The sequence below is a fragment of the Mauremys mutica genome, chromosome 19 (assembly GCF_020497125.1).
Source record: "Mauremys mutica isolate MM-2020 ecotype Southern chromosome 19, ASM2049712v1, whole genome shotgun sequence".
NCBI classification, from domain to species: domain Eukaryota; kingdom Metazoa; phylum Chordata; order Testudines; family Geoemydidae; genus Mauremys; species Mauremys mutica.
In genome coordinates, this window is record NC_059090.1 from 19,224,782 (window position 1) to 19,247,464 (window position 22,683).

General features: G+C 42.5%; 1 protein-coding gene across 5 annotated transcripts in view; it reads left to right on the forward strand.

Annotated features, from left to right (window-relative positions):
* Positions 1-1,508: 1,508 nt before the first annotated feature.
* The window catches only part of ACACA (acetyl-CoA carboxylase alpha), a 190,010-nt gene continuing 168,835 nt past the window's right edge, over positions 1,509-22,683 (forward strand). For 3 of the 5 annotated variants that reach the window (XM_044993766.1, XM_044993765.1, XM_044993767.1), the window contains exons 1-2: positions 13,186-13,201; positions 15,927-16,179. In XM_044993766.1, the coding sequence (XP_044849701.1) occupies positions 15,953-16,179 (227 nt within the window). In that variant the 5' untranslated portion in view covers positions 13,186-13,201; positions 15,927-15,952. Of the gene's footprint in view, positions 1,618-6,155; positions 6,218-13,154; positions 13,202-15,926; positions 16,180-22,683 lie in introns of those variants that run through there. The other 2 variants (XM_044993768.1, XM_044993769.1) reach the window with 2 other exon arrangements.

A 22,683-nucleotide genomic window follows, 5' to 3' on the forward strand; every position in this document is an offset into this window, starting at 1 on the left:
CCACACACAGCCAGTGCAGATTATGAAACATTCTTGCAATATCCTCACAGTAGGATTAACAAGTGGGCTGCCACATTCTACACTAGCTTTAGTTTCTGGATGGATTTGAGGCGGAACAATAGCCAAAGTGCAGTGTAGTAATCTCTAGTCTGAAGATGGCAAAGCTATGAATTGCAGTGATATAGCCTACATCAGAAGGAGAAAGTTTCACTTTCTTAGCCAAATGGGAAAAAACAGTGTCTTGGTTACCATGGAAAGTTGACCATCTGGCAATAACTGGGAGTCTAACCAGAATGCTAGGTTGCTACTTTCACCAATAAGCTTGGTAACCCCAGATGTGCTAATACAGCTTGTGTTAGAAACTGGATTTTTCTATTTCTGACACAAGGTGGCGCTGAGAGAACCTTTTCAGCTAAAATTTCTCCTTTTTCAAAACTCAAATGTCCACTTGCTGTTTAATTTGATCGTAGAATGAAGGATAGTATATTTTTAATGAATCTCAGATTAATCCTTGCTTTTCAAATGACTTGTGTTCTAGATACCCAAGCTAGCTTTGTTGTAAGTATTGATAAGGTCAGAGGGGTTTTATTTTTTTAAGATAGTGGGAAAAGCTTGCATGTACAGCAGCAACAATAATAATGAATACGTCGCTTCTATAGAGCATAGTTCATCCATAGGTCTCATTGTGCTTTAGAAAGGAGGCTATCACCCCCATAAGAGAGTTTTAAAGTGGTATGAGGAAGTACCGGTATGTTTCCAAAATTTGTGATGTGTGTTAGGACGGAACAATTTTGAAAAAGTTTGGGCCAGATACTTCTCTGTGCTCCAGTTTCATTTATAGCTGCATTTTCACACTAGCCATGGGATGATCTCAAGATAAAAATCATATTAAAAGTTCCAAATCCCTCCCTCTGTTACTAGTAAAATCTTCAGTAGTGATTGTTTAAAATGTATTTTCAAAATCTCATTTCCTTTCACCATTTCAGAACTCTACTTTTTCCGATGCCACAGTGGCTAGTGATGCTACCGTACAATGAGATATTTGTATGAAAAGAGCCCTGTGTGGGCTAAATATTACTGTATTACTACTGGTCAGTTTCACTTTCTTATTAGCGCTGCTGTTTGCATCACAACCCAGCAAAAGAATGTTGACATAAACATATTAGTTCTATTTTTAAAAGACAACCAGAATGCTTTTAAATAAACAGAAATCTCTTTAAGAACTTAAAAGCAATAAACACGCATGGATAAGCTTAAAATGACACATACCCAGTTAAACAGAATGATCTGATGATTATATTACTGCATAACGTTTCTCTAAACAAAAAGATAAGCTCAATGTAAGTTTTATTTCTGAGATTTACACAACACATTTTTGTAAATCTATTAAAACTTTCTAAAGAAATAGTTATTAACAATGACAAATAACTGTTTGAAAGCAAAATAATATAAAACCCTTTCCTTTTTTACTTACCTTCCCGGACCTGAATTCTGTGTTCTCTGCCAGAATTGAGGGCATCAAGAACACTTCAGATCTCTTGTGCTCCCTTGCCACTGAGGAGGTTGTCATCAGCTGCTGTGGGAGAGACTTGGAACCCTGAACTTAGATCATTGTAGGTAATAAAACTTTCAGTTTACTTTTCAAAATGTTTTTACTTGCACTTTTAAGGCTACACATTTTTTAAGTAAAAAATGCACTGATTGCTTTTTCCATGTGCATAGTAAGTACAGTGCATATATTTATAAGACCAATCAGAACAAATCTATCCTGAAGAGTGATGAAAAAATTCTCAGTGTGATAAACAGAGAATCAAAGAGAAAAATGGATACAAACTCTTAAGTCGTTTGTATCCCTAGTTATGGTTAAGGTGAAATCATGTTTAAAAGATGGTCACAAAGGAAAACCTGCAGTCGGAACACTTGGTGAATTACAGAGAAGTTTGTACTGGAACTTTGTGCCTCATGCCTGTGCCTGATAGTATTACAGAGGCCTATCTGATACTTTGTGGCTCTATTATAAAATGTGTTATGACTGGCCAGATTTTGAATCTTTAATAGGTTCATAACTGTCAGCTCTTCCTTACCTCTCCAGTCTAAAACAGATTGAAATGTAGGGCCCAGTCCTGCTCCCAGCTCAATCAGTGGCAAAACTCATCATTCTCATGGGTGCAGGATTGGGATCACAGTGGCTGTTAACAATTGATAGCGTGTTCCTTCCTTCTTTCAATAGTATATTCCTTCTACATCAATTACTACAATTCTCCCAAATTGTATTTAACATTACACCGTATTCTGCTAGCTTCTGCTTCCACTGAAGACAAGGGAATTTTGCCACTGACTACAGTGAAACCAGCAGAAAACACACAAGATATTTAACACAGGGTTTTATTTTATAAATGTATTTAAAGTTAAATAACAGTATTTTGGGGGAGTCACTTGACTTCTATATGCCTCATTTTCCCCCATCTGTAAAATGGGGTATTAAAAGTGCTAAGAGATCCATGGATAAAAAAGCCTTAGGTAAATGTTAAGTGTTACAATAATAATAATAATCCTGCTTCTAGGCTGAGTCTGAAGCTTGGCCAAGGCTGACGTTATTACTGTTTGTCAGTAATACATTCCCAGCCTACATTTTACTATGATCCTCATTCCATTGTTTTCTAGAATTGCCACAGGGTCTAAATATGTGTGGCAATCACCCTTCCAGCAGCACTGAAATAGTGTTAAGGGGTTGAATGGATAAAATTGGCAGGGCAGACACAATGCAGGTTTTAGCATGACCAAAGGGCTCAGTTCACCAGAAAAGATTTACCAACCGCCTGTTGTAATCGGTTTCATTTTTTGTCTTTAATTTAGGCAAATTTGGAAATAAACCTGGTCTGTTAAGCAATGTAACAACTTTTCTCTCTATTATCTCTAAGGTCCCTGGTGCCCCTTCCATGACTAAAGCAACTCGAGTCATTCAAGTTTTGTATGTAATTAGAAATAGCGATTTAGGACACAATCATATGGGGTGCTGAGTGCACTTGACTTTTACTTGCTTCAGTGTAAGTTGGGAGTGCTCAGTATCTCAGAGGATTAAGCTGTTACACACTAACCTTTCTCAATTTGTCAGATACACTTTTTTACAACAAATGTTTTGACCAGTTCCAGATAGGCATTTTCCAGATCTGAACCCTTGGGAGTGGGATCAATACTGAAAATAACAGATCAAGCTAAGAGTCCAAGAGAATGAAAAGCTTTAAGATACACAGGCTTACTACTTAAAAAGTGTCAGTTTCAGTTTAATAAATTGACATTGCTGATATAATATGGCATAATAAAAGTGAAGAACCATACAGCTATCAGTCTGAAAGTAAAATGAGATGTTTGAGAGGGATGAGTATGGGTAATTTTCCACAGTTGCTAGTGTGGCTGTGACAGTAATTTAGAATATCTTTCAAGTTATGTGATAGTGTCTAGAGAGCAGTGAGTAGACAACAGCCCAAACTGGGACTAAATAAAACAACCCTGGAAATATTATTTATATAGAAGTGCCAAGAACCCACAGCTCCCACTGTCTTCAAAAGGAGTTATGGGTGTTCAACACTTTTGAAATCAGAACAGCCAAGTTACAGTAAAAAAGATATATAAGTATTTTGGGCAATGACCTAAGGCCACAACCCTGAAAACTCTTATACCCCTGAGTAACTTTATATTTGAGTTGTCCGATTGATTTGTCTACAGGCTGGGAACTCAAATAGATAACATGCAGGCCAGACTATAATTGTGCAATGAAGCACAATTTAATTTTTATTTTTTTTACTTTTAACCTTTGCCTATTCTCCAATTTGTTCTTTGACGCTCAGCAATTCACTTTTTAGATAGACAGTGGTTAAAGAACTATCCCCCTTTTTATCTATCTAAATTCTGTTGCTAGTTTCTGTGTTCAGGGTGTTAGAAACTCAATACATTTTATAAACATCTATTTGAACTAGTCATGGAGGGCCCAGTCCTCTAACTGCACCTGTGCAAGGAGACCAGTACCTGCATAGTACTCCAATGACTTGAACAGGACTCCAATGTGTATACAAGGTTTCACCTGTGCAGATGTAGTTTCAGGATTGGGAACCTTCTATTCTATTCAGGTTCATATACAGCCTTCATCACCATGATATCTGAGCACCTTCCAGTGGTATGGTAAGTGACATTACGAATATCCGTCACACGTGGTTCATTCTCTTTCTCATCCTCTCGGTGTGGGTGAGTGGGTTTTAAATAAATGTATATGTACGCTGTGTGTTTTGTTTATATTACACATGAAGAACTGCACCATGCACTTGGAAAAGTTGGTGACATTTGTAACAATCATTTGCTCCTGTGGGAGTTCATTCTACAGTTGAGCTAGCCGTGAGAAAGCTGTCTCCCACACAGACAAGCTTTAAAAGGGCAGTGTACATTTCAGGGGAAGAGTAGAATTGTCAACCACCGTCCACATCCTGGAGATTTAGGCCATTTTTTAGGCAACCTCGGTGCAACACCTTGAAAATAATGCTTGACACCTTGAATTTGACATGGTATTCTATGAGAAGCTAGTGTAGGAGTTGAGGATGGATTTGATGTGCTTTAGCTGTTATTACAAGGAGTGTGTGAATACAAACACCAACCATCTAACAAAAGTCTGGAAATTCCTGTTTGAGGCTCTGTAACTTTGTTAATAATACTTATTATTAGGGAGTGGTGACAATGTGTTCCTTTGAGTGTAAATCTGAATTTGGGAAACTGTTCAGGGGATGACATTGCGGTTTTTTTAATTATATTTTTAAAAGACTTTCTGTTTCATGTGAAGATTTGTTTTCAGGAAGAGCAGGGAAGTATCCCTTTTTTCCTGTTCATAAATGAGCCATGAATGTGTTTTTTTGTATGAATTTGTGCTTTATTCCCTTTGATTTGAATATTTTGTCTGGACGTCAAGTCCCTGGTTTGTTTGAAGACTGGTTGCTGTGAGTCACTGTGGCTATTCAAGACATAGGATTGGTCGCTCGAGTCAGATTATATTATTTCTTCCTCTGACTGGATGATCTAAATTTTATATAGAGGAGTGATGCCTTTTCCTGTTCACGAATAATCCACAAACATTTGTAATCGGTCTAACCTATTGTGCATTTAATAAAAAGGAGCTTATCAAAATTGCTATGTGAGTCATTCTGGTGCAACTACCAACAAGTACTCGCAAGGTTATTTGTGACACTTTTGGCACACATTCTTGCAAATAGTCTTGCGCAGGCAAATGTTTGTGAGTAAGAGAATAAAAGAGAGTGCAGATATGGCAGATTTTATTCACAGCAAGAGTCTCAAATATTTTTGCTCCTGTATTTGCCCACGTGTCCTCCCATCCTAATAAATAATTGCTTGTTCATGACAAAAGGAACAAATTCCCTCAGATGTCCCAAATGTCCCTCAGTTATATTTCAGAGGTGGTGTTGACATGTGCAAAGCCTTTAGGGGTGTCAGAGTGTATGGCACTGCCTGCGTGAGATTGCAGTGTCCTGGGCTGCCCCTTTGCAGGGAAAACTAGTGGAGGTGGGGGATATTGACTGGCACCCAAACTCCCCATTTTACAGGATCAGCCCTACTTTTTTTTTTTAATTGCACCCTCGATGGAGCATCCCCCGAAAATTTGGCCACTGCTGCGAGCGCCGGTGCCCTTCAGCCGCAGCCCCAGCCAGGCTCAGCCCAGGGGGAGATGTAGAGTTCAGGTCCTCCAGCAGCCTGCCGAGGGCCCCCAGGGGGTTAACAGCGGAGGAGCCCGGTCGGTGTCACCAGAGGACACCGAGCCGGCGCCTCCCTCTGCCGCCGGAGCCAGTGGGAGAGCAGCCAGGGCCGCTCAGGCCATAGACGACATCTCATTGGCCACGCCCCCCAGCCTCTGCCATTGGTCACACCCACCCGGAGTGAGAGCCGGCCGCCAATGGGAAGGGAGAGCGCCTCACGGGAGGGGGGGGAGTGAGGCGGGGTCAGAGGGGAATGACCTGAGGTTTCCTCTCCCGTCACGCCACCTCAGTGGGCGAGGGAGCTGTCAGCGCGCGGGGAGGGGCGGAGCCGGCGCGAGGGGGCGGAGCCGGCGGAACAGTGAATGGGAGCGTGTGTGTCAGCCATCTCCTCAGCAGCGGCATCAGCAGCCAGCGCCGGGCAGGCGGGCCCGGGGGCATCGCCCCATCTCGGCCGGCACCCTGAGGTGAGCGGGTCCGCTCTGCGCCCAGGCGGGGCTCCCCGGGGCGCGGGGAGAGCGCTTCCCCCGGCCCGGCCCGGCGGGGAGCCCCGGTGCCCCGGGAAGTGGGGGGGGGCGCTCAGGCCCGGCCCGGCGGGGACCCCCGGGAAGTGTGGGGGGGGCGCTCAGGCCCGGCCCGGCGGGGACCCCCGGGAAGGGGGCTCAGGCCTGGTGGGAATCCCCGGTGCCCCGGGAAGTGGGGGGGAGCCCTCAGGCCCGGCCCGGCGGGGACCCCCGGGAAGTGGGGGGGGGCCCTCAGGCCCGGCGGGGACCCCCGGGAAGTGGGGGGGGGGCGCTCAGGCCCGGCCCGGCGGGGACCCCCGGGAAGTGATGTTGGTGGGGAAGGACTCTGGCCCGGCGGGATCCCCAATGTTTTAGAAAATGGGAGGGTCTCTGGGCTGGATAAGATCCTCAGTGCTCTAGGAAATGGGGGGGGGGATTCCCCTGGGGTGGTGGGGATCCCGAATGCTCTAGGAAGTGGAGGGACCCCCCCCCAGCCTGGCAGGGATACCCCAGTTCCAGAAAATGTAGTAATATATTAACCACGGTAGAGGATTGGAAATAAGGGAATACAGGGAAATATTCCCCCCAGTTTTGATGCTGGATTGGGGGTAATTTAAATGTGATTGTGTGGGGGGAGGTGAGTGAGCTGTTAGGGATGGTTAGAGGAAGGAGAACTGAGTGTGAATGGCCTCCTCAGCCTTGCTATGGGGTAGGTAGGTGTGATTGGGGTGGCATAATGTTCTCATGAGCTCTGTTGCTAGGGCTGGGGAACATGAGCTGTGGATAGGTTATAAGGAGTGGGGTGTGGATGGTGAGGTTTATTGGGGCAGATGGGGATGCCTGAGAGAGGATAGGTGATGGTAAATGGCAGGGTGCATGTGTGTGTGTTGTCAGTGCCCTGGTAGTGGCCTTACCAGGCTTTGTGGGGCACTCTTCATGCACACAGGATGTGGGGGACTAGTGGATTGAGATGCTGCGATTCCCTCTGTTTGCTTTTGCCTTTTCCTGTAGCATGCGCTGTACATATGGTCACAACGTGCTAAGGGGAAGTCCCTGGTGGCAGTGAGAGTGAATGGACATAACACAGGAGTAGGGCTTCTTGCAGCTCAAGTTTCAGTGTGACGCAAAGGGGATGGGCAGGGGAAGATTGCCTGTAAATAGCCCAGGCCTGTTGTTTGTGGGCTGCATGACATTCCCAATATGTTCAAGAGTGACTGGGAGATCGTAGTTTAAGGAGCTGCAGGGTATCTTTTTAATTGCTTGTGTGTCTTAAGGCATTGTTAATAAAATCTGGCCATGTGGGAAGATTCTTTCATAGTGTGTGTATGCTCTCTTAGCTCTGGTCCCTGGGATACTGTGGATGTGCTCTTTGTTTACTTATTATTGCCATTGTTTATATTTTTCTGCCTCTTCCTTTGAATACAATAATAATCAAAATCCCTTTTAATCTAAAGTAAATAAATGTGAGGACTCTAAATAAACATCTGGAGATAAGGAAACGGCTGGGACAGTAGTGGAAACCCTAGTATGTGGGCAGGTACTATCCTTTTGTCCTGTTTTGTACTGCGCCCAGTATGAATGGACCTCCTAGGCACTACTGCAATACAAATAATTCATCATCATAATACTAAATGCCTGAGGGGGCTCAAGCATGGAAGTTTTAGATCCTGCAAAAGAGATCTCTGGCCCCCTGTCACTCACCCGCCTCCCCGTGGGAGAAGATGTAATGCAGGCAAGACCACACGCTCTCTGCAGCCACACTGGCATGTATTGGATCCAGAAAGAAAATTGATTGACTCCTCTGGTTCAGATCCAGGTTACTGCATGCAGCTGCTTCCTCCCCATCTCAAGATGTTTATTTACAATGCTTTTGGATCCTTGGATCCCATTGTAAAACTCTGTCAATGTAACAGAACATTTCTCAGAAGTCTTTGGGAAGATGCTCTGTAATATGGTTCACATTTAAAATTCACTGGCTTATATTCCTTCCCTAGTGCAGCCCCTGTGACTTAGATAGGATGAATTTACATATTTAGCTTTATTTTAGCATATATACTTTGCTTTCCCTAATTTGAATAGACTCTTCCCATTCTTCTGGGAGGAAATGACTAGCTGACTCTTTGGAAAGAACATTCTCTGAAGTCAGGTAAGGAGGCAGATATCAGAGGGAAACATTATAGCCTGTGTTTAAATCCACTACTGTTCAGGAAAACACTTAAGCATGTGCCTAAATCCCATTGAAGTAAATGGGACTTCAGCAAAGCACTTAAGCATGTTCTTAATCTCATTGATTTTTTTTATAGGATTTGGGTACATGCTTAAGTGCTTTGCTGTATGTGTATGGATTGCTGAATTGGGTCTATTATTCATAATCAAGATTTTATTTTAAACTATTGAGAGTTGTAGAGTGAAATATACTGGGAGGTTTAAAAGGAGTAGAATCCAAATATCCAAAAGCACTTTACGGTACGCTACGTTTGACAGCTGTTCAGTAGTGCAGAGCAGTTTAGGACAGGAAGTAGGTAGTATCCCACTGAAACTGCAGAACAAATGATAAACTAGAAGGAAACTAGTATAAATGGAGAGGGAATAAAATCTGGGGTGGAGGGAATGGAAAAAGCAGATCATAGCCTTTAATAGGCCGAGAGACTACTTGCACTTGATCAAGTGTCTTGATGTGTTTGGTCTTTTGGCCTCGAGATGAAAACCACAGTCCAAGAGACACATATGAGAAGTACAAACATTATCTCCTGAGTTATATCTGGGTGATTCTGTGGTCTGATTTTGTCCTCTTGGTTCAGATTAAGAGACCGCTCAGGATGGTGGCCCATTAATTCTGTGGTGATGTCTGTTGGCAGAAGTGGGCTTCCAGAGTCAGTCCTCAGATGCAGTGGTATTGGGCATGTCCTAGGAACCTAGGCAGATAGATGTGGCTTTCCTGATGCTCACCCGCATACCTAGGTATCCTTGAAGAAGTTGTGACGTTACCCCTAAGTGTGCGATTTCATCCTCTGTTGATCCGGAAACTGACTTCCAACGTTAGTCTAGATGCATGTGCTGCTCACCTTCAAATTCAGCGAAAGCAAACCAACTGTAACAGGACTGGTCAGTTTTATTGTTGTTTTCTAGTCACTTTTACTTTCTGGTTGTCAATGGTGGTAATGCTGTATATATTTTTTTAGGATTGCTTGAATTCATTATCATTCTTATTAGAATTTATATTGTGCTTTACCTCTTCAAAGTGTTGTGGAGACACTATTCTAATTTTTAAAAAAATCCATTCAGTTTGTTTTCCCTGAAGTGAAAAAGAAATCAATAAAGTAATTCACTTCAGAAATAGTTTTGTAAAAGGTTTTTCTTTAAATAAAAGTGAAATTTGAGCCAAAATTACATCAGTGTCACTCTAAATGGCATTTCAGAGGGAGAAAAATTACTTTCTTACACACTTGATAGGCCCAATTGTTCTTCACAGCTTTGCTCCCTGTGTCTGCCTCCCAATTCTTTGTGTTCACTTCTCTTCTGACAAAGTAATCTTTTACTAGTGTTAGTTCATGCAGCTCTGGAAGAGTGAGCTCTGGGTTCTGCCCTGCTTTGAGCATCATCACCATTATCGCAAAGTCTTTATTACCTAAAGAGCACAGCTTGGCTTGTAGATTCCTTGTTGAGTCTGCAGTGCTGGGCAATTGGAAAAACAAATTTTCCATCTTTTAGTTAATTTGATCTGGAGGGAGAACAAAAAGGAGAATGTGACTCGAATCCTACAAAGACTTATGCCCTGGTGTAACTTTATTCACATGAGTGGTCCCAATGTGAATAAAATTGTGCATGTGCTTAACTCTCTGTAGGATCAGGGTCTAAATCTGGACCTTGCTGTGCAATTTTTAGTCACCTCAGTCTCTGCAAAGTTTGCCTTGCAAACTATTTTAACAACATCTGAAACCTCCTGGGAATAAGGGATTTTAGAAAGCAGGAGAGCATTGCTGTCAAGGGGATATGACCAGTCTTTTGGTAGGGCCCAATCCAGCCCCCATTGAAGTCCGATGCAAAACTCCCGGTTGACTTTAGTGGTGCAGGATCAGGCCCTTACCCAGGTATTTAGCGTAAGCACAGTTAAACATATTGTGTATTTCAAACTTGGACAGTTAAATTTTCAAGAAAAACGTACACCAGGCCAGGTTTTCTTGGGATTTTAGAATCCTGTTCCCACAGTATGAAAACCAGCTGGCTTCTCTGAGAAGCCCTTTGGAAAGGGCTGCAGTTCATTTGAGCAAAAAACAAAGCTGAAATCCAGTTTTAAAAAATGAAAAAATAAGAAAGTTTCAACATATTTAGAACAAGTAGGGAGTGGATAGCTACTTACCAGCTGCCCAGGAGCTGTTCATGGAAATCGAAACAAACAACGTTTGTGGCTTTGGCTATAGACTACATGGCCTATCAAAGAGGATTGAGTTGCACTGATAATTGATTTTGAGTGGCGATGCACTGACAGGAAGAATGGTCAAGTGATTTGGAGTGTGGATGAGGAGTTTCGTGGGTTGTCGCTGAATTGTTGGGCAAGCCACTTAGCCTCTCTATGCCTCAGTTTCCTCATCTGCAAAAAAGAGAGAATATTTTGCCTAGTAGTAGTGGCCAAGGCTTAGTTAATGCTTATAAAGTTCCTTCTCTCCTGAGATGAGACTGTATAATTGCTAAGTGTTTGAGACAGTAGCTTCTCTCTCTCCATAGCTAGCTTTATGTCAGAACCTAGATTATTTTCCCCCACTATATTAACTGTGCCAATACTAGATCAATACAGCTGAAATTTTCCATGTGTGATTTGATGCCAGAGTAGAATTTTTTGGGGCAAATTTGATGCAAATTGAACAAGGCATTTTTGAGAGTTGAGAGTCTTAAAAACAAGGTGTCCCTGTCCGCCCTTCCTGGAAGGTCTAGTGTAGGTTTTGGCCTTGGTTTGTTGGCTGTAAATGTGCCTTTGGCTAGTTGAGAAGAGTTTGGGCTAATAACTTAAACCCTGATTCTACAACAAAGATGCAGGGACAGACCCTTTCATGTATGTGTATGCCAAGACCTATAGAAGAGAATAGGGATCTGCCCATGTGGCTCAGTTTGCAGGCGTTTTCACAAACAGTTTAATCTCTGCCCTGGGCAGATAGTTGCAAGTTTTATAATTGCTCCCCCCACCTCAAAAAATAAAACAAAACCCAAACCAAACAACCAAAACAGGTACATTGACATAGGTTTTATAATCCCCAAACTGTCTAAACACAGTCTTTATAATCACAAAGTGGTTAAGTATTCATCAGGGTTTTTTTTTTTTATGGGCTGCATATGGCCCTAATGAAACCAGGAGGTTGTGTTGTCAACACAGGTACAGTTTGATCTAAATAATATACCCATGCACAATCACAGTAAGATTGAATAAGCCAGTCAGATGCATTCTTAATTCTCCGTCTCTGATGAAAAGAAACAGTGTGGTGGTTTAGGATTAAATTGTCTTGCCTACACTACAATTATAGCTATGTTAAAGACCCCCAGTTGCAACATGACTGTGTCCTATTCATGTTACAATGTGAGTTGGTTTTGCCTGTGTAGACCAGACCAGATTGTTCATGTTAAGGGAACTCTGCTACATTCTTGTAGTTTTCCTAATGTGGCTGTAATTGCAATGCAGACAAGACTTTTTGATTGCTCGGGTGGCCTTACCTCTGATCCCCACATGGCTACCCAAAACCCAGCTATTTGTGCATTTCCATACTTCCATTTTTTTTTAAACTGTAACCTTCACTTTGAATTTCCTGGTTCCGCAACAGTTGCTTTTTTGTTTAAACTACAGCAGTTTTCTTTGAAGTTACTGATTTGTATTTTCAATCTTAACTGAAACTTAATGACATTTTTTTTTTAAACGTTGTACTTGAAAGTGCAGTCTTTTGAGTTACAAGAAGAAAATCTATCCAGGGTTAGTAAAAGGTCGCCCTTCTTGTACAAGGAGATATCTGGCTCTCCACTCAGAACTATGTGTGTGTTGCGTAGGATGACTTTAAAGTCTTTTTCGGCACTAGATGTGGATGGATGGGAGTATTTTTCCTGAGTCATGCTAGCTTTTTGTTATTTGTCTTAGACTGTAATTGAAAATGAGTTTGGGTCTCCTCAGAGTCCCTGCTTGTCTCCTTCTCCTTCCACAGTTGAGCACAGTTAAGCACAATTGGCAGCCTCTGCTCAGGTGAATGCCGCAGGATGGGGCTGACATGCTTTGGCTCTGCTGTGTAGGAGACCCAGGGCCAGACTAGGACTTGCTGCTGCAGGATAGGATGGAGGTGCAGTGGGAGGATTGTGTGAAAGGCTTCAGGCTGTAATAGAAGGAGGTTCCAAAAGACAGGCTTGAGACATACTGGCACAGCTGCGTGGGAGAAGCTCCCAAGGCACCTGACTGCACCGTGAGTGCTTTTACTCCCTCTCTTCACAGCACTAAACTTGGTTTTTTTTTTAAAAACACTGGGGAAAAAAAAATCAAGTTGCCTTTTCCCCCCCCCTATCCTGCAGTAACAAAAAATACAGGTCGAATGAATGGTCCTTTTAGATGTTGTGTGTTCGCAAATTGCTCACAAAACTACCAGCTATTGTCTTGTGAGTGACCAATAGGAGGAAGCATAGGCTATAGTTGATCCAACATGGGACTGTGAGTCAGGTATTCTGGATTCCCTTCTTGGCTCACTGTATGACCTTGGGCAAGTCATTTAACCTTCTCTGTGCCTCTCCTTCACTCTCCATACATTGAGTAGCATACCTGTCTCACAGAGTGTTGTGGTGATTGATTGACAGAGCTTGGAGAGCCTCTGATTACAGGAGCTGTGTATCAAAAGTATTATTATATATTTATTGGTGTTTGTCTCTTCTTTTCCAGTTCGTTTTGGAGGTGGATAGCTACTCAGATTGCAACGATTACAAGAGGTTAGTTATTGTTAACAGTCCCTAATCTGATCGTGTTTCCATGTGTGGCTCTATGCTGATTTCACATTATTCAGTCAATTACTTCAATGATTGTGGTTTTTGCTCATTCCTTATTTAACCCATGCCTGCTTGGTGTGGCTCTCTGTCCCCCTCTAGTGGCAGCCAGACCCGTTAGAAATTGATGAGTCTGCTACAACCTTGGCTAAGAAATATGTGCCTTTTAGCTCATGCAATAGTGGTTCATGCATTAAGCTCCAGAGGTCCCAGGTTTGATCCCAGCTGCTGCTGATCGGAGTCTGTCAGCATTGCACTTATACATAAGATAAACCAACATTTTAAATGCTAAATCCCAATCTAGTTGTCTGAGGCCGTAGAGCTGGGGAGGCAGTGTGTGGAATTGTACAAGATGGTCCAGGGTAGTTGTGTTCTCTCAATCAGAGTGTGTAAGGCCAGAAGGGGCCATTAGATTATGTAGTTTTGCCCTCCTGAATATTACAGAAAATCAAACTTCATCCCAGAACCCCCTTATGGGGGTTAAGCTAAAGCACTTCAGTGCTCAGACAGAACTGTTGTGTGCCACAGGCAGAGAACAGGAGAGACCAGTGTGCCAGCAATGCCCAAGGCTCCTGCAATGGTGTTGAATTGATTAGGAGAGATGTATCCAGGAGATCCATGCTGTGGAGAAAGTGTAGTAGTGTGGGCTCATGGTGACTGATCATGACAAAATGCAGTTGTGCCTGCTACGACCTGTTACTCCAAGGGATGAACCCCTGTATGAGGCCAGCTTCAATCTGCTCCATTTTATTCTTGATGAAATCCTGGCAAGTTTCCAGCATGGCCCACAGCTGGATAATTATCTTGTGTTAGGAAGTGGCTAAGATTACCACCTCTCTGATTTTTTTACTGTATCCAGGTTTGACAGTGGTTTTTCTGAAGGCCTCTCGTCCTATGCATACACTTCCTTAAATGTATCACCCTTGTCTCCTAGGCCCAATCTTGCACACTCACAGCTTCTGTTACTTTAGTGAAAGTTCAAGGAACTCAGTAGATTACAGGTTTCGGTCCCGTTGCCTGCATGCTGCTGTTCCTGTGCCCTGTCACAGACACACTAACGTTTCTGGCCTTGAAGGAGCACATGCTGTTTTATTTCAAGATTTTTACATAAATGGGATAAAACTTTGCACTATTCAGTGCCTTTCATCTGAAGAAATTAAAGCATGCTACCAAGCCTTGTACCACCCTAATGTGCAGATGGGTAATCTGAGAAAGACGGGTGAAATTCAGGGCTGAGTGGGTCCTGGAGACTGAACTCTCCCCTAGAGCTGATCCCTCCTGGATCAGGTTGAGGCACCTTGGCAGGGGAATGTGTAGGGAAAGCTCGAATTGCTCTTGCTCATGCTGTGCCTGGTTTGTGAATGGAGGACTTTCAAGGAGCCCATAATGCACATTTTTTGTCTTCTATAATATATTAAGTGAATCCTGAAGTCTCTCAGATATCAAGTCTTCTGCCATAATTCTGTACCGAGCCTGAAAACTTCCATCATTTTGATACTACATCGATCAAAACCTTCAATGCCTGAGATTCCCAATTTGCAGAATAAACTTCCCACTCTTACAAAGTTTTATTGCCGATTCTTTCATATCAGTATCTACCATTTTAATATTTTCCAGGTTCACATCTAAATCATGTAAGACTGAGAAAGTATTTGCTGCTATTCCTCTTTTATTGCTAGGTATATATTGCATGCATAGGGAAAAACAAACAAGTGTTTGCAATTTTTTTATACCTATGTGTTGTAGTTCATTTATTGCAAATACCAATTACTTAATACTAATCTTGCATCAGCTTTTCACAGCAGAAGTGACCCCTGTAAAGGGATGCTGTGATGTTAAGTAATCTCTGTGCTATGCTTGAAACCATCAAGGTTGTTAAACTTCTCAGTCTAATTTACTTTACACAGTTTTTGCTGTTTGTTTCCTCTTTGTGTTTCACTTAGTTTGGGTGGTGATGACAGATTAGGAAATTTCACTTTTGGAAACTAGTCAATTTCATTTATTGTTTCTCTTGCACTAGCAAAATGCTAGGAGTGCCGCAGGGGGAGGATTAAATCCAACTATCTCTTTAAAATATACAGTAAACAATTGATTTTTGAAAAACAACCACAGCACCAAACATTTGTATTATATTTTGTAAAACAGCCAACCTTCTCTCTTTGAATTGGCCCTCTGTTTGGTCCCAAGTAAAAGACTGCCAGTGGATGTCTGATTTTATCATCACGCCCCAGTCTGCTGGTTTGTCCCATTCCTCTGCTGTGTTTTGTATTTTCGTGCAGCGTCTGGTGCAGTGGGCCCCAACCTGGTTGGCCTTTAAGCGCTACCAACATATAAATGTTAAATACTAATAAGGGTCTCCATATTGGTTTTCTAGCTATGAATTTTCTAACAAAAGTTTTGCCTGCTTAAGGATTGTTTGTCCTTCCTGTAGCTTTGTCTAAGCCAGCAGCTTTTGCAACAGATTAGAATGATCAGTTGCGTTGATACTTGTGTTATTTCAGTGGCTTTTCTGTTTGTACAAGTGACTAGTCTGGATCCTGGTCTCTTACCCAATGTCAGACATGATATTTCAACAGTGTTTGTCTGGCCACAAATGAACCCTGCTTTTGAAGGCTTTCTTGTTTCCCTAGGAGCTAATACTAACTTCAGCTCTTGCTTTTTTCTCTTTTAGCGCTAAGAGCCCACTTCGGAGTTACTATGGAGGAGTCCTCCCCTACCACGAAGCCCCTGGAGCTGAACCTGCCCACTCATTTCATCCTTGGCTCTGTGTCTGAGGATAACTCAGAGGATGAGACGAGCTCCTTGGTGAAACTTGATCTGCTTGAGGAGAAAGAGAGGTCTCTGTCTCCTGTGTCTGTTTGTTCAGATTCCCTTTCAGACTCAGGACTGTCTAATGTTCAAGATGGCCTGGCTAGTCATATAAGGTATGTAAAAACCCTACTGATCAAATCCAGTCTGTGGGCTTTTCTCACCTTTTCCTTTTAGTCCTAGAAAGACTAGGCTTCCTTCTTACCCAGCTCAACTGAAATGTGAGTTGGAGCACAAGGAACATGGGGAAGGGACACTGTATCTTGTTGCTGTTGGAGGAAGAGCCTCATTTTCTCCCTCTTTGATAAGGCTTTTGAGGGGCAATATTTGGGGTGAATGAGCAAGACTGATAAAATTCCGTGATACTAAAGCAGGGAGTCTCCAGGACATGGATCATGTCTGATGACAGTAACAGAGGAGATGCTATACTGGATCTATCAAGTCTGGTATCTGGCTCTGGTGGTGGTCTATTGACTAGCCATATTTCAGGGAAGGTAATAACGCACATGACCAGTCGTGTGTTTCTGTGCACTGGGATGGTTGTAGTGTGAGGAAGTGTTCCTGCAGTGGCTGGCATATGTCCTGACTCTCTAGATTTGAGTACCCTTAGCTTGGCTTGCATAGCTACGAAGGCTGCTTTTTGGCCACAGCATTACCCACTCCCTCCTGCTTTTCAAAATCCAGCTATAGTATTTGCCGCTATGGACAAATGGCTTTCAAAGATGGGCCTTGCAAGTTTAAAATCAAGTTGCGCTTTCCTTTCTAACCGGTTCTGAGTGTTTCAGCAGCGGTTAGCACACCTGCTAGTGTTTTGCAATGCAATGCATGTTAACAGAAATGATGCTGCCTGCCTTAATAGCTCTCATGGGTCATGGTGTCTTTGGATGAGATATTTAAAGCAGTCCAGAGGGATTAGATACAGATCTTCCAGTAATTTTAACAGAAGTTCTGTTTTTAAATTTCCTAGATGGCTTTAAAAATTTTGTATAATCTCAGTAGTAGTAATAATAATAAAAGGAGAACCCACTATTATTTTTGTCTCTCTCTTTTTCCCCCAAACTCCTAGGAGCTTCAGGTGCCCACTGGTGATGACTCCACAGTCAATCATGTTGACTTTTGGATGGAGTAGTTAGGGCACGTCTTGGTTTTCTTTTAATCTCCCTCCATTGTGCTTGAAATCATTGCTTGCACAGTTGCTGTCAGGTGGAGTTTTATGTTTTGGGTGCTTGTAGTCAGAATGCTTTGTATATCTCCAAGGAAATGACTGTCTCTGAATGAGGGAGTGCCATGCTGGTACTCTGTATAGTTTGTAATAACGTGTTTACTGCCACTGGGAGAAACATTGCTGCTTCTATTATTCAGAATGAAATCTAGCAGCGTTACATTTAATGTGCCTGCTGCTTGCAGTTCAAGGGGATCTTAGCCTCACCCATACAAGCAAGGCTTCTTCATCTCACCTATTAGGGCTCAAATAAGATGGACGTGATGATGGTTTCTGTAGGTGTCCCCACCTGATGTTAATGTTTCCTTGGGAAAGGGAGTCAGTTTGCTCTTTATAGGGTCTTCAGAATGATACCTGCCCTCTAGAGATGTTGCATTTTGTTGCTGACCTACAGCTGTTTGTATGAGTTGACGGTGATGCTTGTAATGCACATTTGTATCTGCCTCATTGATGCTGTCAGCATTTTGTGAATGGTGTGTGGAGTTCTATGATGACTTTCTCATCTGTAGTGCCCAGCTCGCATTTCAGGATGCAGCCTCTAAACAGAGAAGGGAGCAAGCTCTTTGCGACAGGGACTCTTTCTTGCTATGTGCTTGTATAACAATAGGGCACTGATCTTGTTTGTGGTCCTCTGGACGCAAGTGTAATATATATCTCTGAAGTACCCATCCTGGGAAGCAGCGTAATCTAGTGACCAGAACACAGAACTGGGGATCTGGACTCTTGGGTTCTGTGTTTAGCCGTGTCACTGATTTGCTGTGTGACCGTGGCCAAAATATTCAAGAGGGTCCACTCATTTTGGGTTTCCAAGATGAAGACTAGCCAGGGCCTGACTTTTCCTGAGATGCTGAGCATCCACTGGTTCTGTTGACTTTGGTTGGAGTTGTGGTGCATGGTGAAAATCAGGGCCTAGTGGTCCTCAGGTTAGGCACTCGAAATTAATGAATTCTTCTGAAAATATTAAATGAAAATGTCTTTTCTTGTCTACAAAATGGCAGCGGTAATACCTACCCACAGACATATTCAGTGATTTTATTAATGTTTCTGTTAAGCCCTTTTGAGTTTCTTAGCCAAGAGGCAGTGAAGTCACAGGCAAATTCTAAAATCTTAATGCAGAGCTTGAGGAAATTACCTTTCCAATGACCTTCAGCCCTAATAATCAAGCAGCACAAAAGGTTTTCAGTAGAAAAGAGAACCTGGCCCTCAGACTTCATATATTGTTAGACCTGAGGAAAATGTGGGGGCTTGCCCATTAATGTGGCGAGAAGCCCTGGAAAGATGCAAGAGACACAAAAATCAAAGTTCTATCCACTCCTTCCTATCACTCCTATGCCATTAACTGGCAACAAAGATCCTTAATGCAATAGGTACCCAACCTTGAGCTCCTCTTTCATAATTTGCTTGCTTTGATACTCTCTTTAGAGGTCATTTGATATGCAATCCAGTTGAGAGATTTGCCAGTTCAAACAAACAAACACAAAAGTCGTGGCCTGAGGCTACCTTTTTAGATTAATTAAAACTAATAGGAGTAGTTTTCCTGGCCTTTCATCTGAGGATCTTAAAGCATCATTGTTTTATAGGTGGGGAAACTGAGGCAAGGCATCATAGTATCATAGAAATGTAGTGCTGGAAGGGACCTCGAGAAATTATCAATTCAAGCCCAGTACCCCATGGCAGGACCAGGTAAACCATCCTGGACCATCCCTGACAGGTGTTTGTCCAACTTGTTTGTAAAAGCTTCCAATGATGGGGACTCTACCACCTCTGTTGGGGGCTTATTGCAGAGCTTAACTACCCTTCTAGTTTGAAAGATTTTCTTAATATCTAACCTAAATCTCCCTTGGTGCAGATTAAGTCCATTACTTCTTATTCTACCTGCCGTGGACATAGAAAACAATTGATCACCATCCCCTTTATAGCAGCTCTTAACATGTTAAGACTGTTGTCAGGTCACCCCTCAGTCTTCTTTTCTCAAGACTAAACACGCCCAGTTTTTTCAACCTTTACTCATGGGTCAGGTTTTCTAAAACTTTTATCATTTTTGTTGTTCTCCTCCGGACTCTCTCCAATTTGTCCACATCTTTCCTAAAGTGTGGTGCCCAGAATTGGGCACAGTACTCAACTGAGGCCTCACCAGTGCCAAGTAGAGTGGGACAGTTGCCTCCTGTGTCTTACATATAGCACTCCTGCTAATACACCCCAGAATCATATTAGCCTTTTGCATTAACATATGCATCATGTTAATGACTTGTCTTCGATTTGTGATCCACGATAACCCCGAGATCCTTTTCCTCAGTACTACCACCTAGACAGTTATTCCCCATTTTGTAGTTGTGCATTTGATTTTTTTTTCCTTCCTAGGTGAAGTACTTTGCACTTGTCTTTATTGAATTTCACCTTGTTGAACTCAGCTCAATTATCCAATTTGTAAAGGACATTTTGAATTTTAAACCTGCCTTCCAAAGTGTTTGCAACCCCTCCCAGCTTGGTGTCATCTGCAGATTTTATAAGCGTACTCTACTCCATTATCCAAGTCATAATGAAAATATTGAATAGTACCAGGCCCAGTACAGACCCCTGTGGGGCACCATTAGATATGCCCGCCCAATTTGATAGCAAACCATTGATAACTACTCTTTGAGGACAGTTTTTCAATCAGTTGTGCACCCGCCTTGTAGTAATTTCATCTAGCCCACATTTCCCTAGTTTGCTTATGAGAATGTCATGCAGAATTGTATCCAAAGCCTTACTAAAATCAAGGTGTGTTATGTCTGTTGTTTCCCCGTATCTGCTAGGTCTGTAATCCTATCAAAGAAGGAAATTAAGTTGGTTTGGTGTGGTTTGGTCTTGACTATTCCTTATAATCCTCCAGGTGCTTACAAATAAATTGTTTAAAAATTTGCTCCAGTATCTTTCCAGGTATTAAAGTTTAAGGAAGTTAAGCAATTTGCCCAGAGATGCACAGTGAATCAGTGGCAGTGCTAAGGGATGGAACCTAGATGTCTGACTCCCAGTTTCCTTTTTGTAACTACTAGATAACTCTGCCACCTACTCTCAAGAGACACAGATAAGTTAGTAGAAGGAGTTAGTTTAAGGTCATAGGTTGTGGCTTTTGGTCACTTCATGAGAGGCCGCAGTCTATTGCATGATTGCCTGGACTACTAGTTCTGTTGCTCTGCACTGCCAGATGGAGAACTCTGGTTTGATTTCTAGTTTAGGTCATTGAGAGAAACTGGCTTTACTGCAGAGAAATCCCACTCGGGGCCCATTCAATAGAGATTTGTCTAGCTAAAACATGGAACTGAGTGAGTCAAGGAAGAGAGTACTCTCCCGATTTGGGGCAATAGTGGTGACTGCAAAATGGGACGCTTTTGAATTTGGAGTGAGGTTAAAAATTAGGGGTAGCATGATGGATTTTGTGGACTTTGAAAGAAAGAGGAATCAAACATTCCACTCTACCCATGTTAAATTGCCAACCCCCTGAGCCACAAAGATTGAATTCCGATTTAATCAGCTATTTAATGGGGAATATGATAGAGGCATCAAGAATGGCATGGAAAAAGTGATAGAGAAATGTCATTCACCCTTTCTCACAGTACAAAAACCAGCGGTCACTCAATTAAGTGTACAGGCAGCAGGTTTACTATAAATAAGCAGAAGTACTTTTCCACACCATTGACCTGTGGAGCTCATTGCTATGGGATGTTGTGATGGCCAGAAATGTAACTGGATTAAAAAATGAACTAGATATGTTCATGGAGGATAGGTCCATCAATGGCTACTAGCCAAGATGGTCACCCCATGCTTGGGGCGACCCTGAACCTCTGGCTGCTGGACGTTAGGAGCGGAAGATGCGTGGATCTCCCCAGAATTGCCCTGTTTTGCGCACACTCTCTGAAGCTCTGGTACTGGCCACTGTTGGAGACAGGTACTGGGCTAGATAGACCATTGGCAGTTCTTATGTTCTTAGTTCACAGCTTGTTGCTGGGCTAACGAAGTGGAGCATGTGATCATTGAGATTAAGAGGTGGGTGTGATGTCCGCCATGCGCTCTAAGCTGAAAAATAGTACTGTTTTACAGAGGAAGGCAGCGAGGGATTTTGTCTGGGGATCTGGGCTTTTTGAACTTCAATAACTCAGAGATTCAGAGAGAATAAACAAACAGTTAATCCTCCTCCCCTTCACTTTCTCCTCCAGCTCAAACACCATCTCACTGCTCTGTGGAGATAAGTTGTTATGCAATTCTGGGTGACCGTGTTATGTGGCACCAAGGTTGGGGTTGTGATCATGCGTGCCCCTCTTGACCAGGTGTGGTTTCATCAGGCTTGCCATGTCACTTCAGGCAGAGTTTCACAATGTGAAAACTCAGCCAATGCACTGAAACACAGCTGAGAAAATCACCTCATTAAGATCACCTCACTGCTAGGATTACTCCTCTTTGGTCCTCAAATAACACTCAATTAAACTGTCCTCCTCTTCCTGTTTTATAGATTGGGAAAACCCTTGCAAAGAGAGGTCAGGTGATCTGTGGGATCTCACACAGCATGTTAGTTGCAGAGTCTATGCTAGAATGTGGACCTCCTAGCTCCCAGTCCCCTTATCTCACCCACTAGCCAACACCACATCTGTATATTAGAAAATGTATTTGTATTAGCTGAGATCCTATCAGATGATTGCATGTAATCCATAAATTAGGATCCGGTAATGGTCATTCAATACGCCTAGTCACATTTCTGTATTTCAGTATCTAGACTGAGTGTGTGTTGTGTTATTCCACCTTTTCAGAGTTGATTTAAAACTTGTTAGACTCTGCTCATAGACACTGCGAGATAATCAAATTCTGTTTTGGTGAACAAAAGAGAATAGAACATTGTAAGTGGAGTTTTCTGTCAATTCCTAAATGCTATGACGTTGCTAAAGAAACCCTTGCTGAGATGAGATGTGCTAAGTAAACTCCCATTCCAGCTAGAAATCCATATGGTCTAGTTGTGCCAGTTGGTCATCAGTTGACTGATTTGAAAAACTATGATCAGATCATGTGCTTTCAGCTGGCACGTGGCACATCTTACTCTGTTCAGCAAGAAAAATGCATACTGAAAAAACAAGCAGACAGATCAGAATATTGTTATAAAGCTGTGCCTGCCTGTATGCTACTGAAAATTGCTTTGCTGTACTCTTCCACCTTGTTAAAGGGGCACTGTGAACAGAAAACACGTGTTTAAAAATAATTCCCTTAACCCCTCTGTTATAAAAGCATCTTCCATTATGACTGAACATCTTTAAAACATCTTTCATTTGTACTGTCTGTATACTTTTTGCACGTTACACAACTTGGACTGTAAAACTTGACTGGTGTTTTGTTTCTGGTCAGTTTCATTTTCTCATGCACTAGCACAACA